Source organism: Coregonus clupeaformis, chromosome 18 (genome assembly GCF_020615455.1).
Source record: "Coregonus clupeaformis isolate EN_2021a chromosome 18, ASM2061545v1, whole genome shotgun sequence".
Taxonomy (NCBI): Eukaryota; Metazoa; Chordata; class Actinopteri; order Salmoniformes; family Salmonidae; genus Coregonus; species Coregonus clupeaformis.
In genome coordinates this window covers 6,260,961-6,277,373 of record NC_059209.1, presented here as the reverse complement: position 1 = coordinate 6,277,373, position 16,413 = coordinate 6,260,961, and the positions used below count along the sequence as shown (strand labels likewise).

The 16,413-nt window shown below is 42.3% G+C and overlaps 1 protein-coding gene across 1 annotated transcript in view; it reads right to left on the bottom strand.

Moving 5' to 3' along the window:
- LOC123493116 (tau-tubulin kinase 1-like) overlaps positions 1–16,413 on the bottom strand; it is a 54,594-nt gene that overhangs the window by 36,488 nt on the left and 1,693 nt on the right. Inside the window, exons 2-6 of the mRNA XM_045227044.1 lie at positions 11,393–11,551; positions 10,128–10,275; positions 7,832–7,905; positions 5,392–5,532; positions 4,705–4,809 (exon numbers count right to left, since the gene is read on the bottom strand). Of these exons, the coding sequence (XP_045082979.1) occupies positions 4,705–4,809; positions 5,392–5,532; positions 7,832–7,905; positions 10,128–10,275; positions 11,393–11,500 (576 nt within the window). The 5' untranslated portion in view covers positions 11,501–11,551. The remainder of the gene's footprint in view (positions 1–4,704; positions 4,810–5,391; positions 5,533–7,831; positions 7,906–10,127; positions 10,276–11,392; positions 11,552–16,413) is intronic.

Below are 16,413 nucleotides of genomic sequence, written 5' to 3'. Positions count from 1 at the left end.
AAAATCTCTACATAGATAGTATGTAATGAGACATTTATTTTCCACTTTTCAGCAGCAGTCATGGAAAACAAGGTTTCTGATAAACGCCTGATGCGTGCCACGACAGGAAAAATAGCTCTGCCATTTATTACCCACAATGATTTATTCAGTTATCAGGGAGGGAAAGTGAGGGAGGATCCCTCTTCATTGCGGAGAGAACACTAAAGTATGTAGCAGCTGGTAGGTCCTTCATTGTACAAGCACTGGATGCTAAAGGCTGCGTGCTAACAAATATGCTTTGTGGCTAATGGCTGGGGGCTAACGGCTATGTGCTAACAAATATGCTGTGTGGCTACTGGCTGGGGGCTAATGGCTATGTGCTATCAAATGTGCTTTGTGGCTACTGGCTGGGGGCTAACGGCTATGTGCTAACAAATATGCTTGATGGCTAATGGCTAAGGGGCTGACATAGTGGCAAGGTGAAGGTAATTTGGACTGGAGAGGCCCCTGACACTTGCTTCCCTGGAGACCTGGCTGCCTAGGGGTAGGAGGGAGGCATACACTGCTAATGGGCAGGGACTGGGGGAAGAGGGAGATGAAGAGAGGGAGGGGAGATGGAATGAGAGAGGGAGAGATAGAGGGAGGAAAGCAGGGGTAAAGAACGAGAGACAGACATGGAAGGGGAGATAAATAAAGCGAGATGGAGAGACAAACAGGGAGGGAGAGAGGTAGACAGAAAGAGGGAGAGGCAAACAGGAGGGAGAGAGGTAGACAGAAAGAGGGAGAGGCGATAACAACACAGAGAGAGAGAGCGAGAGCGGGAGCCAGAGCCTCGCATTCATCACGAATCAATGAGCTGAAGCTGACTCAGCTGTGCTGGCTAGAAGAAGAAAAAAATCAGAGAGCAAGAGAAGGGGAAAAGGAGAAGGGGAGCGGGGGATGGGGGGTAGAGGGGGGAGCGAGAGGCGATGCCTGGGGGCATCGCACACTGACGCATGCAAGCAACTTAAATATTCATCTCACGCTGCTGCACTCACAGAGCTCCGAGAGAGAGAGAGAGCGAGAGAGAGAGAGCGAGACAGAGAGAGACAGAGACAGAGACAGAGACAGAGAGAGAGAGAGAGAGAGAGAGAGAGAGAGAGAGAGAGAGAGAGAGAGGAGGAGGGGCTGCATGAGAACACAGAGTGGTAGAGCCAGAGATATGAAAGGAGAGGAGAGAGGGGAGGGAGGGAGGGAGTGGAGGGAGGGAGGGAGGGAGGGAGTAGAGGGGTAGAGAGAAATAGAGGAGTGCAGATAGTGACTGAGTCAAAGAGATGAGCGGAGAGAAAGAGAGAGATGGAGGAGATGAGAGTAGGAAAGTGGAGGGAAGGGAGAGCGGTGCCTAAGAGATGGGAGGCAAAAGGAGGGGAGAGGAGGGGAGAGAAATGGAACGAGTGGATGGAAAGGGAGAGGAGCCGAAAGAGAAATGGAGTGGATGAGAGAAATGAAGAAGAGGCAAGAGGGGAAAGGAGAGAAGATAGAAGTTACTTGAGAGAGTCTAGTGAAAAAGAGGGGAGAGGAGAAGAGGAAAGAGGGGAGGGGAGGAAAAGGGAGAGAGATAAAGGGGGAGAAGAGTCCAGGGGAGAGGAGGACCAATGCATAAGCAATTGATGAGGGAGAAGAAAGGAGAAGAGGTGAAAGTTCTAGAAGAGATTAAAGGAGATATAAGGAGAGAGGGAGAAGTTGGGAGAGGAGAGGAAATGAGAGGATGGAAGTGGAGGAGAAAATAAGAAAAGGGAAGATCAAAGGGGGGAAGAAGATGCAGTCAATAAGAGGGGATGGGAAAGGAGGAATGGGAGGGGGTAGAGGAGGAATGGGAAGGGGGAGTAAAGGGGGGAGGGTTACTGTAAGAGTGGACAACTCATACTTGGAGTGCGCTAAAATAAGACAAGACACCAAAGACTGAGAGAAAGCACTTTGGATACCTCACTCTGGGATGAAGGTGTGTGTGTGTGTGTGTGTGTGTGTGTGTGTGGGTGTGTGGTGTGTGGTGTGTGTGTGTGGTGTGTGTGTGTGTGCATTTGCTTGTGAGAATGTGTTTGTGAGAGTGAGAGAGAGAGAGAGAAAGAGGGAGATAGACAGCAACACTGAGAAAAAGAGAGAGCGAGAAAAAAAAAGAGATTTGAGTGGTAAGTGAGTGAGGGAAAAGGGAGAGAGAGTGCGGTAGACAGAGAGGAGGAGATAGAGAGAAAGGCGGAGGTTAGTCTTTCTTCGGCTTAGTTCCAGTCACATATCCCCTAAAACTTTGATTAGCATTTTGATTAGCATGTAAACCAAGGATTACTGTGTATGATGTGAATGACAACGGGATGAACGTTTCAATGAACTTCAATGTATCAATAATAACTCAATATGAAAATGATTTAGAGGCTGTCACTTGACACCCAAATGATTAAATAAGACTATGATATTCTAAATAAAAAGTGTTTTCTGGGTCATTTAAAAGGCAGATAAAAATAACCATAGCCTGCAGGAAATCACATACAAAAAAATAAAAGTGTCTGCTAAGTGGCATATTTTACAGTATATATTATACTGTATATTAGCCAAACCATTGACTGGGCACAAATATAACCAATATGATCCATCAATTTTTAAGATGTCACTTTGAAGATGTCACTGTACTATCATTAGCTAATGCAACGAAACCGATGTCATAAGCAGTCACTGGCTAATGCATTTTAACTGTCATCTGTTTGATCTTACCAACAGGCTGCCCTGACCCAGATTAAGCCTATTCCTGGACATCAAAGCACTTTCAATGGCGATTGTCCATTGAGCATACATTTTAGTCCGGTAATAGGTTTAATCTGGGCCCGGGAAACCGGTCCTAAGTGCTTAAAAAAGGTGATATCGCCAGGCATATTGGACAGCTACCCATGTAAACAATGAACAGCAAAACAAGGATTCAGATATTGGACTCCATCTTATCCAGTGTACAGTGAATGAGCTCACTTTTGAATAAATTAAACTGCAATGCACCAAACCCAGTGTCTGAATGAAAACAAAACAGTACCAACGATGATAATATAGTCCAGTGATCCTCAAACTTCCGTATTGTGACCCACAACCTAGTCATGGGTCGTATTCATTATGGAAAACGTTTTAAAATGTTTTGTAACACAAACTGAAAATGTGTGTTTGTTACTGGACAAATCCAGGTAATCCTTCCTTGTTTCAGTCTGTTTTCTTCTGTTTGCTGCCTGATGAGCATGACCCGGTCCTGAGCTAGGAGCTAAGAGGATCTTAAAGCTCAGACACACTGGTAGGATTATCAAACTTTTGCCTGCCGACAGCATAGGCAGTCAATCAATTTTGTGTTCACGCAGCAAAGACCTTGGAAGTCGTCAGCCACTCAACCATGTTAAAATATTCCAAATCATTAGGGGGAAGTAGCATTGTTTGGCAATGCATATTCGTGCAAAATTGCTTATGGTCTAGAGTCCAAGCTTTCTGTGCTAATCTTGCTATAAAAAAAAAAAAAGCCCTTGTTGATACTAGCCAGATGACCACAGCTAGATAACTACCTAGCAAGATGACGAATAAACTATTTAATTCACTCTCCATAATCCCATACTGCCAGTGCCAGCCCATAACCAAATGTTTAGCTAGCTAGCTAATGTTAGCATATTCGGTAGCTAGCGCAATATAGCTAGATAGCTAAGGACACTGCCCTAACTCGGTAGCTAACACAGGCAGCTGTTTAATGGAAACTAGCTAATACATTATGATTTTAATTATGTATGTCAGTACTAGTGGTTCGCTAGCTTGGAGGAAGTATTTAGTGTTGTGTGCATTGCCTCTGTGCACTTAGCTAGCTACCATCCCATAGCCTATGAAGTGTGACTGGCTCTTCTGTGGATGTACGGAGAAAATGCACTACTTTTTTCTCATGCTCTTTGATTGGCTCAAAGTCAAGTTGTTGCCACTGACGAGCGTTGCGATTCTACAAGTAGAATCGGTAGGTTCGTCGCAACTGGGTCAGCACGCAGCAGGTACCGCTTTTGTTCTAGCAAGAGAAGGAATGGCCTCCCACTGTGATAAGTACCTATCGGCAGTCTATCGGCAGTGAGATTCTTGGTGTGTTACATGCTTTAGGGTGGGTCATGTGACGTCATTGATCCTGACCCACCATTTGGGGAACACTGGGCGCGTTCCAGGTCTTCTTCATTTCTGTCGCGCTGCACATCGCAGAACACAGTTATATCGTATTACCATTTCATAAAGAGTCTCAGAGTAGGATGCTAAGGTAGAATCACGTTTGCCTTTTAGATCATAATAAATGGACAGGAGGACCTGATTTTAGATCAGCACTCCTACTCTGAGATGGTTTATAAATACAGGCCCAGATGTTGGAATCCCAGACCTACTAATCTGTGCAGCCTCACCATTGCAATAAAGATGACCTGGAACTTACTCACGAGCTGGACATTATTCTAATAACATCACAATAACATTGAACTGGGCGGCAGGTAGCCTAATGGTTAGAGCGTTGGGCCAGTAACTTAAAGGTTGCTGGTTTGAATCCCCAAGCCGACAAGGCTCTGTCGATGTGCCCTTTAGCAAGGACTTAACCCTAATTGCTCCTATAAGTCGCTCTGGATAAGAATGTCTGCTAAATGACTCAAATGTAAACTAACATTTCGTAGGACAAACCAAAGCAAAGGAACAAAAGAGGATACTTACAGGGCGGACTTCTCCAGTGGTATTGGTGTACTGCCGCGCGAGGCCGAAGTCTAACATGTAACACTTCCTTAAGGTTGAAGGCAGCCTTCCCATGGCGAAGTTTGACTGCAGAGAAAATACATGATTATTCAGTGCATTACAGATATGGTCGTGTGGCTCAGTTGGTAAGAGCTACTGTAGCAACACCAAGGAACCATCACTGTGCCATTAGAGCCAGTCAGAAGGGGTGCTTGTTCTTAAGGGGGGCATTGTTTGATGAAACATTGGCTATAGGACCATGTAAGATGCCACAGATTACTGTTGTGCCCTTAAGCAAAGCACTTAACCCCTAACCTGCTCCAGAGTCGCTGTTCTGCTGCTCACCCAATGCTGCGTGTCTGGGATTGGGAATGAAACGAACCGAAGGCAAAAAGACACATTTCCTTTTTGATATACAGATGCAGACTTTTTTGCATGCGTCATGGCACAGCACAACATGCCACAGCATTATGGAAGGTTATCAGTGCCAATTCCAAAATGCAATGGTTAAATGGTAAATTGGAATGTGAAAATGACATACATTTGCATTTAAGCATTGTATTTTAGAATTAGCACTGATAACCCTTCATAAAGCTTTGGCATGCTGTTCCTTGACACGTGCAACAAAAAAAGTCTGCATCTGTATGTTACGTTATGTATGATACGTACCGGTTTGATATCTCGATGCAGGAAGCCAACAGAGTGGATGGCCTCTATAGACTCCAGGATCTGTTTCCCCAGGCGGAGCGTGGTGCTCATGGTGAAGGTCCCCCGAGGCTGGCTCCTCCTCAGGTCCGCCAAATTGCGTCCCTGCTCCACCCCCCAAAACAAAACAACGCTCTGGGGTGAAGTTCTCTCTAGGTCCAGATCTAAGATCAGCTTCCCTCCCCCAATCCTAACCTTAACCTTTGTGGGGAAAATACTAATCTGACCCAAAATCAGCATGTAATCATAGAATTACCGGTACATATAAAATCCCCATAAATTTCATATATGATGTCTGTGGGCCAAGTAGCCTAGACCTAGTATAAATTTGCCATATCACTTTTAACATAGGCGGCGCGTGGGTTTCAAGTTTGGGGAACCTAATTTTCACCATAAACATGCACCTATATAATAAAGCATTCCATGCATCCTCGCATTTGCAGACTTATGTAAGATAGCCTACTATTCCTAATGTGATGATTAGATTGGATAGTCATAATTTAGGCTAATGATATAACTCAATCACTGTTCGCAGAAAAGACTGTTCAATGCAGCGCGTAGTGGCGAAGAGTAGACCTAGGCTACAAAAACACAAGATTGTATTTTTAAATATTGCGATATGCTGGCTGGGTCTCTCTGCTTTTCACTGTCAGTCGCAACTCAATAATCATCTATTTGCCGCGCGAGCTGCCCATATTGCAGGCCTTTCCAAATATAGGCTATGCAATTGAAAACAATCCACAGCTTTTTTTTTTAAGAAGCTAATGATACTCTGTGGCCAAATCATGCTTTCTGGTTTGTAGCCTATTTTGAATGATTTAATTTATTTCTGTATAGACAGGAGTAAGCTAATTAGACTATATCATTTTGGCTATTTAATTACATTTACTTTAGGGAAAGCTTCCCCTAGTCTTATGGACGCACTGCCTATCCCCTTTAATGCGGCATAAACACAACCAGTTATGATGTTTTCATCTGATTGTCAATCACTTAAAAAAGGCGCTCCTGTAGGCTACGTTCATCCACTCACAAAATAATTCCAGGATCCAAACACTAACAGTGCACTGTGCACCCGCAATTTGTTGAATGCAAAGAGACATCAGTTACAAAACACCTACTGTACATGTATTGTAATGACATTCTGCAATTGTCATTAGGCCTACACTGAGCCTGAACTGATTTGTCCACTGTTGTCCACGCGCGCCTCTGTCTCGGCCACTCATCTCCTCCTTGGCAAAATGTAAGTCGAACCACAACACAATTTGGAGCGTATACCACCCGGTTTCAAGTCAATTCGCTAATTTTTCATGCGGCTGACATGCAGTAATGTTAAATAATGGTGTAATAGTTTATAGTTTTTGGCCATTTTGTGTTAATTGTGATAGGCTCAGGTTTTACCGGCACAGCGTACCCCCACTAGCCTATTTATTTAGCAGGGTCTCAGTACTGGACCGTACCAGCTTACTTTCCCGCCTGATTAGGGCATGCAATGTTTTAAACCATTTTGCAACGGAAAACTAAAATGAACGTTTCGTATTGGACCAGTTAGTCCAGGTAGTCAGCCCCTGTTTCAGTATGTTTTCTTCCGTTTCATGCCTTATGAGTATGACCCTGAGTTCCAATTTAACTTAATTAATTTAAGAAGTATCAAATGTAATTTAATTGGAACTTGGGCATTGGCTTGGCTAAGTCATCACAGCATATCAACATATGAAGTCAATTCTGTACAGCACAGAGTTTTTTTGTATTCAAAGCTGATTTCAGCCTTGTCAATAAGTCATACAGTATCAAAAGTTTGGTCATGATGGATTTTTACACCCAAGTAATAATAATAATAATAATAATATGCCATTTAGCAGACGCTTTTATCCAAAGCGACTTACAGTCATGCGTGCATAAATTTTTGCGTATGGGTGGTCCCGGGGATCGAACCCACTACCTTGGCATTACAAGCGCCGTGCTCTACCAGCTGAGCTACAGAGGATCACAAGTACCATGACATAACAGCTTTATAGGCTGTGTCTCAATTGACAATGGATTGGATTAAGACAGCCATAGACTCTCCATAAGATACTTTCATATTATAGAAGGAGTGAAATGACATGTACTGGTTGCTAGCATAGCTGACAATGCTATGCTGGATCATGTGACATATGACATTTGCATTATTATCCTTCATCAGTATGTGCTTTGTCAGCCTCTAACTAACCGCTGCTTATGAATAATTTATTCAGTTAATATGGCCTATTTGCAAAGACTTCACATTTCACAATGCCTTATGCAGGCTTGATCAATTGCACTTCTTTAGAAAAACATGTTTTTGTTGAAGTGTGGTCAGATTCTCACAGAAGGCTTTTGGGGGATGGTGGTCAATCTTTATAAAAAGCAAATGTCAGCTTCTTACCTGAAGTTGCATGACCACGTAGTTGAATTTGTCATTTCTCCCACAGCCAATAAACTTGCACACATGGTTTTTACCTAAACAAAAAGGAAGGCATATTTTAAGAATCGTAGTTCAAATATCACTTCAACTTGATGATTGGATTGGTTTTCATTGGTTACACCAGGGAGATGAGAGTGGTGGCAGGGCCTAGGTAAGATCCAATTCAAATTCCCATATCACCAAAATCAATGCAAATTCAGCAGAACCACTCATGTTGACACTCAATGGCTGAAGAAAGGATAATGCAAGCTTTTCTTTCCAGGTTTTCTTCTGAAAACATCTGTATCAGGACTGTTATTTTCAGAGCTTCTCTCTCTCTCTCTAGGACCTGGCCTTGTGTTAAATATTCTATAAAAGATAACTTTAGATAAAATATTGCCAGACAAATAAAACTGGACAAATTAATGAGCTGGCCAGTCCATGTTTCCTGGTCTTCATTTTATTCACATATAATCCCAATTAAGGATGATCAGTTGGGCATAAATCATTGCACCATTAATCTTTTGATGGAGCACCCTGTTAATGTGACTCAGTTAGTACCGAACATTTTGGAATCTCAGACTTTGAAATTCTGATCTCATTGTTTTGGTTGTTTGATATTCCTTAAAGGTAGAGTCCGTAATATGACATTACCATACACCAAAGGGTGTTGTTCTGCTTACAGTCCTGCTTACAACAACAACAGTATTGGCACCTCCTGATATGAGCATGCTGGGAAGAGACAATAGTAGCAGTCTTGGCAGATTTGAATTTGTTTGTTGTATGCCGCATTCTTCCTTTAATATGTACATAGCAATACCAACATACACACAAACACAAACATTAGGTTCTTCAAAGACATAGTACATGTTGTAAATCGATCATGTGTCAAACGTGTCGCATTGGGTGACAGTCACACACGGTGACTGACATGTGACAGCTTCCGAGGTTACTTTTTTCCTCATATTGTGATGATGACTCGTAGCAAAGTGAGTCACTTGTTACCATGACACATTGACATGCATACTCCAGGAGAGAGTTGCTCTCCTTCTATGTGCCACGTGATCGCCATCACGTTTAACACATTACTGCTGCCCCACCCAACATGCAAAAACATGCTGTGAGTCACAACAGTTCATCTACATAAAAACATATAGGAGGGCCTGTTATCGCAGAATGAAAGGCACAGTCTAAGCCAAAAGATTTGCTCTAGTTTGTTAACTGTTTTGGAAATGCTGTTGGGACCATGCAATCAAGCATCAATGAAGTGCTGTTAGGATGCATGTTTGGCTTTAAGGGCACAATAGTAAGATATTAGATTTTTGGGACCTCTCTACTTCCTACCGATGTACATACAACCATTTAGAAAGGCCTTTTTATCATGGGTGAAGTATTTTTCACTCCAGCTGTCATAATGGCCTTGTAGACATTTTACCTACACTGAATTTCAAGGAGATCAAAGGCCCCTTAATCAATAACAACATGAGCAATGGATGTGGAGTAGTTTAGTAGGTTACCTATTGATTCATTAGGTCTAAGCTATTCTTAGCCAGTCTTCCGTGAAGCTACTATGGGTGTAGTAAGCGAGTGAGACATCTGTTTCCACATTTGCTTGAACCTCGAGCAAAATATTCAAGCGCCATAATTCAAGCAGCACACCAAAATGCAAAAAGCGAAACAGATATGCTTAAATAGTGCATCGGTGACCCACTAAATAAGGCCAGGCGGAAGAGAAGGCTCCATGAAATAAGCTTAGTGCAAGGCAGGCTGAGCCATTGTAGCTCTCCCTAGCCACTTGGACTAAAGCTCTATTCAAAGTCCACAGCCACCTAGTCACAATAGTCTGGCGGCCCATTATTACATATAGACTGCATGGCTCTGCAGCTTTTAACTCTGTAGGATGCTTAAGGGTGGTCATGACAATGTGAGAGGAAATTCTGCTTCCTTTTGCGTCACTCTCTGACAGGATATCTCAAAGGACACCCAAAGCGGTAACACTTTACCTGGTTCTACTGTCCCGAAACCTATGTTGTGCTGTCATGAGAAGAGGTGGTTACACTTTTCACTAGACCTTGGTTCAAGTCAAGTGACATCAACAAAGAATGCCATTTACTGTAAGAATGACAAGTAATGGAAGAATGGCTGAGCAGCACAGACACCTTCATACTCATTGACTAAGCAGAACGGTAAACACAAAATGGCCGCCGCAGTGGCACCGCCAGGCTCATTGACAAAACTAGCAGAAAGGCCCAAAATGGCCGCTGCGGTGGGCCCTTACCCTGCAGTTTCTTCAGGACTGCCACCTCCATCTTCAGGACCTGTTTGGGCTGCTGGGCCGACTCCACCTTCAATGCCACGTTCTCCCGCGTCAACAGGTCCAGCGCTTCGTAGATCTCCCCGAAACCTCCCCCTCCGATTTTCTTTAGCTAGAAAGGTGTCGAGGATAAAAAGCGTATCAAACAACAATCTTCTAGTGCTGTTAGAATGCTGACTTGTACTGTCCTAATCAAAAAGAAGCTCAACTTAACAAACCCTTTCGCATGAGGAACACTAGTTTTGATGGAAGAGTACAGAGAGGTTAGCCTGGTCCCAGATCTGTTTGTGCTGTCTTACCAACTGCTATGGTCATTGTCATTGTTTGGCATGACAACGACCAAACTGATCTGGGACCAAGCGATAGAGAGGTGTGTCTTAATGATCAAACAGTAATTGAGTGAATTCATTTTTGCTGAGTGACTAGATAGATCCCACCCCTCTTTCTCCAGCCTCACTTCCTCAACTCCTCTATTGCCTTTTTTCTTTCTTTCACCAAGTACTTAAGTGCTTTGAACAACCCTATTATAGTTTATGGCTTGATCATGACAGCCAAGTGCCGAAGACAAATATTGACCAGCCATGTGCAAACACCCTCTACTTTCTTCCTCAGCTCTTTGGCAGAGGGATCTGTCGATCCGTGATTGGTTCTGACAGGGTCGTCCAAGTGATCGCCATCAGAAGCCCAGTAATTGTGGCTGTTACGCAATCACTTCCTTACTTCAGTGGGCCGAATGAGTGGAGCTGCGTATAAGATACCACCATTAAAGGCACATTTCACCCCCCAAAAAAACGTTTGTCCAATGATTTAACACCCCAAAAGCAGTATTGAGTCAATTCTACATTCTGTTCTGTAGATCCAGGAGTAGAGTTAAGGACAAAATCTCGTGGTCCCAAATGACTAGGAATAAATGCTGCTGTGAATTAATTAGCTATAATCTTTCCCATTCAGGCTGGATGGAGGCCTGCAGAATTCTGTAATCTGCTTGACTTAAAGGTATGAAAACACCTGACAAACTGATTTTAGATTTATTTGCTCAACTTCAATGTCTGAAAACACAGATTTTCGAGTACAATATCCCTTTAATTCTAGTGAGACACGGAGAGCCTTGGTGATGGGGAGTCAAATCTGTGTGTGTGAAGGTAACCTTGTACTTAGGGATATACTGATATAGAGAGACTATACACCAAGACAAAACCACCACTAGATCTACTATGTAGCGTACTCACCACTTTCCATCGGTCCTTGACCAAGCAGTTAGGCGGCAGTATGTCTGCCGTCTCCCCAGTCCCATTCATGTTGGCGTGGTCCTGGAGGGCTGGCACTAGGCACTGCATCTGCCAGCCCGACAGAACGCGAGCAGCACCCAACTTAAACGAGCCATTTATCTGGAAAAGGATATTCAATAGGACATAAGTCAGTCTTATTCCCTTTCCTTTAACCCAATACCCAAGACCAGGCATCACACAGCGCACTCAAAGCAAAAGGCATAAGTCAGGCTTGTCTTATAAAGCCATTCGTTTTGTTAGCTCGGGCCAAAGTGGAGGAGAAAACAAAATGGTATTTGCCGTTGTCCGTGCAAATACCATGGTGATACAGAAAGCTTGCTGGTATTGACGGTTGTATTTTGACATCTAGACTGTCTTGAAAGAACAAGGGGGACAGACACTACATACTCTGCATTTCTTGCCTCAAGTGAACAATGGAAAATAAGGCCTTAGGTATACTGTATGTTGGAGGTACATCAACGACAGCAACTACATCTGTCCATGGATGTTAAATGTCCTTCATATCTGAATAACATCAAGCCCAATAAGGAGATGCACTTTCCTTAGGGTGTGGCCAAGTCAAATTTCTAATTACTTTTGGCACTTGAAGCACAATACATCACACTGCTTGAGCGCTAAGTTAATAGTTTTGTAAAAAAGCTTGATTATGTAACAATGTATTCCAACAGTGTACCTACAATATATGTAATTCGTATGTGATACATGGTTTTAGTGACACCTACTATAAAGCGGGATCATAACCATTCTCAAACAACAAATTGACAATAGATCTATGTAATGAATAGTAATGGAAATATTATTTGGCCTCAAATTTTCTGGTTATAAACTCATTTTTGGGGGTTAAGAAGACGTCATATAACTAGATTACAACCAACTGATCTCTGTTACAGTCAGGTAAAGACGTCCTCTTCATGACGAGATCAAGGCATCACCAGATAATCAGATTTGGTTGCTAAAAAGACTTCAGCAAAACTTCATTATACAACCACTATACAACCTGACCATGACATCATTGCAACCAGTTTTGCCCGATGAGATAGACATTTCTTTAATGTGACTTTATAAAACAATAGTTTTATAATCTCTGACATATCAAATCTGTTTTTACATTGCAATATCTGGTCAATCGCCATTAGCCCTCTAAACTATTACAGACATTATATGTATTGGGTTCGAACTGATATCTATCAACTTTTATTTTCTAGATGCTTATGATTATTCTTGGTAAACAATATCTGGATAAGAGTGATGCATGTAAGTAGGTTAGTACCAAAACCATGCTATTCTGCATGCAGGGCCATGGACCATTAGTTATGCATGCACAGCTCAGCTCCATTGGGGGGTTACAGGGGGGGTGTACTTAGTCATGCCTAGGCTGATGCCAGTAGAGAGACTGTGTACATTATGTAGCAGATTAGTCAGCTACAACACATACAATAGGTTTAGACAGAGGGTGTGAGCCTATGAGGGTGGTGTTGCCAGTGCTTATGGCTTTGAAGCAAGGTTTGTCAATACACCTGGGTCGGTTCCCAACATTTGCATTGCTACGGCGGGAAGCGTGTGAATGGATGCTGTGTCATTGAACGTCAACGTGCCAATAACTGGAAAATTATGTTGTCGTGGTTGTTATTTCAAGCACTCTCTTAGCACAGCAAGATTACAGGCCGGTAACACTGCAAATGTAGCAAGACCTGGGTCATGTTCAGTAGGCAAATGTTGTGGAACCTTGCAGATAGAAATGTCATGAATAGAGCTTACGTGACTCCTTATTCTACATGTCAGAGGTGCATGTTCGTTCTACGTAACATTTTCTATCTGAATGTCCCATAAACATTGCACCATGCTGAATGCGGCCCTAGTGCTCTCATCAGACTTGCTCTAAAACCCACAAGAGCAGGCAATATTGTAAGTAGTTCAAGTGAATGTAGGACCAGGCAGAAGTACTGAATTGAACCAGTAAGCATTCAGAGTTCTAGAACGGGGCAGAAAGGTGTTCAGGGAGTATTTCCTCACTTAGCGTCCTCTACACAACCTCCATATTAACTCCCACATACTACAGCCATGGAATTGGAATTCATATTTTACTTTAACCATAAATCATTAAAGGGATCATTCACCCAATTTACAAAACATATTGGTTTCCTTGTCCATAGACTGATTAAAGGGTAAGGAAATTAATGTGTCATTTTGTAATTTGGGTGAACTAACCCTTTAAGCTTATTTTATACTTTCATAAGTATGACTGAATAATAATTAATCAATCGAGAAAATTGCTGATTAGCAGTTATAGTGACTGCTCATCATGATGCCACCCTATAAGTTCGTTAAAAGTAGGCTTCATGTTGTATGGTTTAAGATAATATATAATACTCCGTCTAACTATTATAATATTATGGCCATCTTGCCAGGTGTTATGACAGATTCTGCTCATGTAGGGAAACACTGCAAGCCTGTTCCCCCCTTTGGGTGTAGAATAATAATCTTGGAAAAGGAAAATCATAGTAGCATCACCATAGTCTCATTTTCACTGGGCTGTGATAGGTCAGGGTACAGTTGCCATAGCGAACAGCAAAACATAGGGGCAGTGCATCAGTGAGGATAGTGAGAGACTTGATAGACTCCTTTCAATAATAACACACAACTAGATGTGTATTTGCTTTCCTATACTATCAATAGTGTGAGGGGATCTACTTTGCGAAAAGCCAAGGGTTTTGCATTCAAGTTTCCCAGAACGATGAAGCGAAATCATGAAATTTCCTTGAAATCCGCGAAGGAAGCCGCGACAGCCATTTTGTGTTCAAACTGGTGGGTAAAAGTGCAGCCGCATTTCCAAGGGAACTTTGAAGAATACATTAACATCTCACCATGTTTACAACCTCTTCAAAAACCTTACGTCTGAGAAAAAAATCCTGAACTTGCCCAATTTAGTCGATGCCAAAACCCTCCTTTGTTAGCCTACAAGCCAAAAAAAATAAAAAGATGTTTGTTACAACTGCCTCCACAACCAAAGCAATGATGTTTAGAGATATTTAGATAAATATTTATATAGAAAAATAATATTTATGAGAATGGCAGTTTAATTTGAATGAGTAGACAATGAAATTAAGACAAATAATACTATAATGGACAACAATACACACACACACAATACAATGCAATAATTTAGCATAACATTAATATAAAACAATGATTAGAACTACGAGATATACTGTATATAGCAATGGACAGTTGAAATTTAAAGAAAAAACATTTAAAAAAATATCACAATCTATTAATGACATCTATTTTATAGGTCATCTATTTTATATATTACTTTATAGGTCCCAGATCTATATTTGGCAGTATAAATGTTGTAAATAGGGCCTGATCCAAGCCACTGTTGAACCTGTATCATTAAATGTAACATTGGCAAGTAAAAAGTTGGAACAATTACACAAATCTGACATCTCATCCTAAAGTAATTTACAATAGACTAACAATTAGACAACAGCCCCAGAGGCAGAAGTCATACAGTTACTTTTTCCAAATTTTGTTACGTTACAGCCTTATTCTAAAATTGATTAAATTGTTTGTTTTCTTCATCAATCTACACACAATACCCCATAATGACAAAGCAAAAACAGGCATTTTTGCTAATTTATAAAAAATAAATAACTTAAATATCAAGTATTCAGACCCTTTACTCAGTACTTTTTTGAAGCACCTTTGGCAGCGATTACAGCCTTGTGTCTTCATGGGTATGACACTACAAGTTTGGCACACCTGTATTTGGGGAGTTTCTCCTTTCTTCTCTGCAGATCCTCTCAAGCGCTGTCAGGTTGGATGGGGAGCATCGCTGCACAGCTATTTTCAGGTCTCTTCAGAGATGTTCGATCGGGTTCAAGTCCGGGCTCTGGCTGGGCCACTCAAGGACATTCAGAGACTTGTCCTGAAGCCACTCCTGCATTGTCTTGGCTGTGTGCTTAGGGTTGTTGTCTTGTTGGAAGGTGAACATTCGCCCCAGTCTGAGGTCCTGAGCGCTCTGGAGCAGGTTTTCATCAAGGATCTCTCTGTACTTTGATCCGTTCATCTTTCCCTCGATCCTGACTAGTCTCCCAATACCTGCCGCTGAAAATGCTGCCACCACCGTGCTTCACCGTAGGGATAGTGCCAGGTTTCCTCCAGACGTGACGCTTGGCATTCAGGCCAAAAAGTTAAATCTTGGTTTTATCAGACCAGAGAATCTTGTTTCTCATGGTCTGAGAGTACTTTAGGTGCCTTTATGCAAACTCCAAGCGGGCTGTCATGTGCCTTTTACTGAGGAGTGGCTTCCGTCTGGCCAGTCTACCATAAAGGCCTGATTGGTGGAGTGCTGCAGAGATGGTTGTCCTTCTGGAAGGTTCTCCCATCTCCACAGAGGATCTCTGGAGCTCTGTCAGAGTGACCATCGGGTTCTTGGTCACCTCCCTGACCAAGGCCTTTTCCCCCGATTGCTCAGTTTGGCCGGGCGGCCAGCTCTAAGAAGAGCCTTAGTGATTCCAAACTTCTTCCATTTAAGAATGATGGAGAACACTGTGTTCTTGGGGACATTCAATGCTGCAGAAATGTTTTGGTACCCTTCCCCAAATCTGGCCTCGACACAATCCTGTCTACGGACAATTTCTTTGACCTCATGGTTTGGTTTTTGCTCTGACATAGAATGTCAACTATGGGACCTTATATAGACAGGTGTGTGCCTTTCCAAATCATGTCCAATCAATTGAATTTACCACAGGTGGACTCCAATCAAGTTGTAGAAACACCTCAAAGATGTTCAATGGAAACATGATGCACCTGAGCTCAATTTCGAGTATCATAGCAAAGGATCTGAATACTTATGTAAATAAGGTATTTCTGTTTCTATTTTTAATACATTTGCAAACATTTCTAAAAACCTGTTTTCGCTTCGTCATTATGGGGTATTGTGTGTAGATTGATGAGGA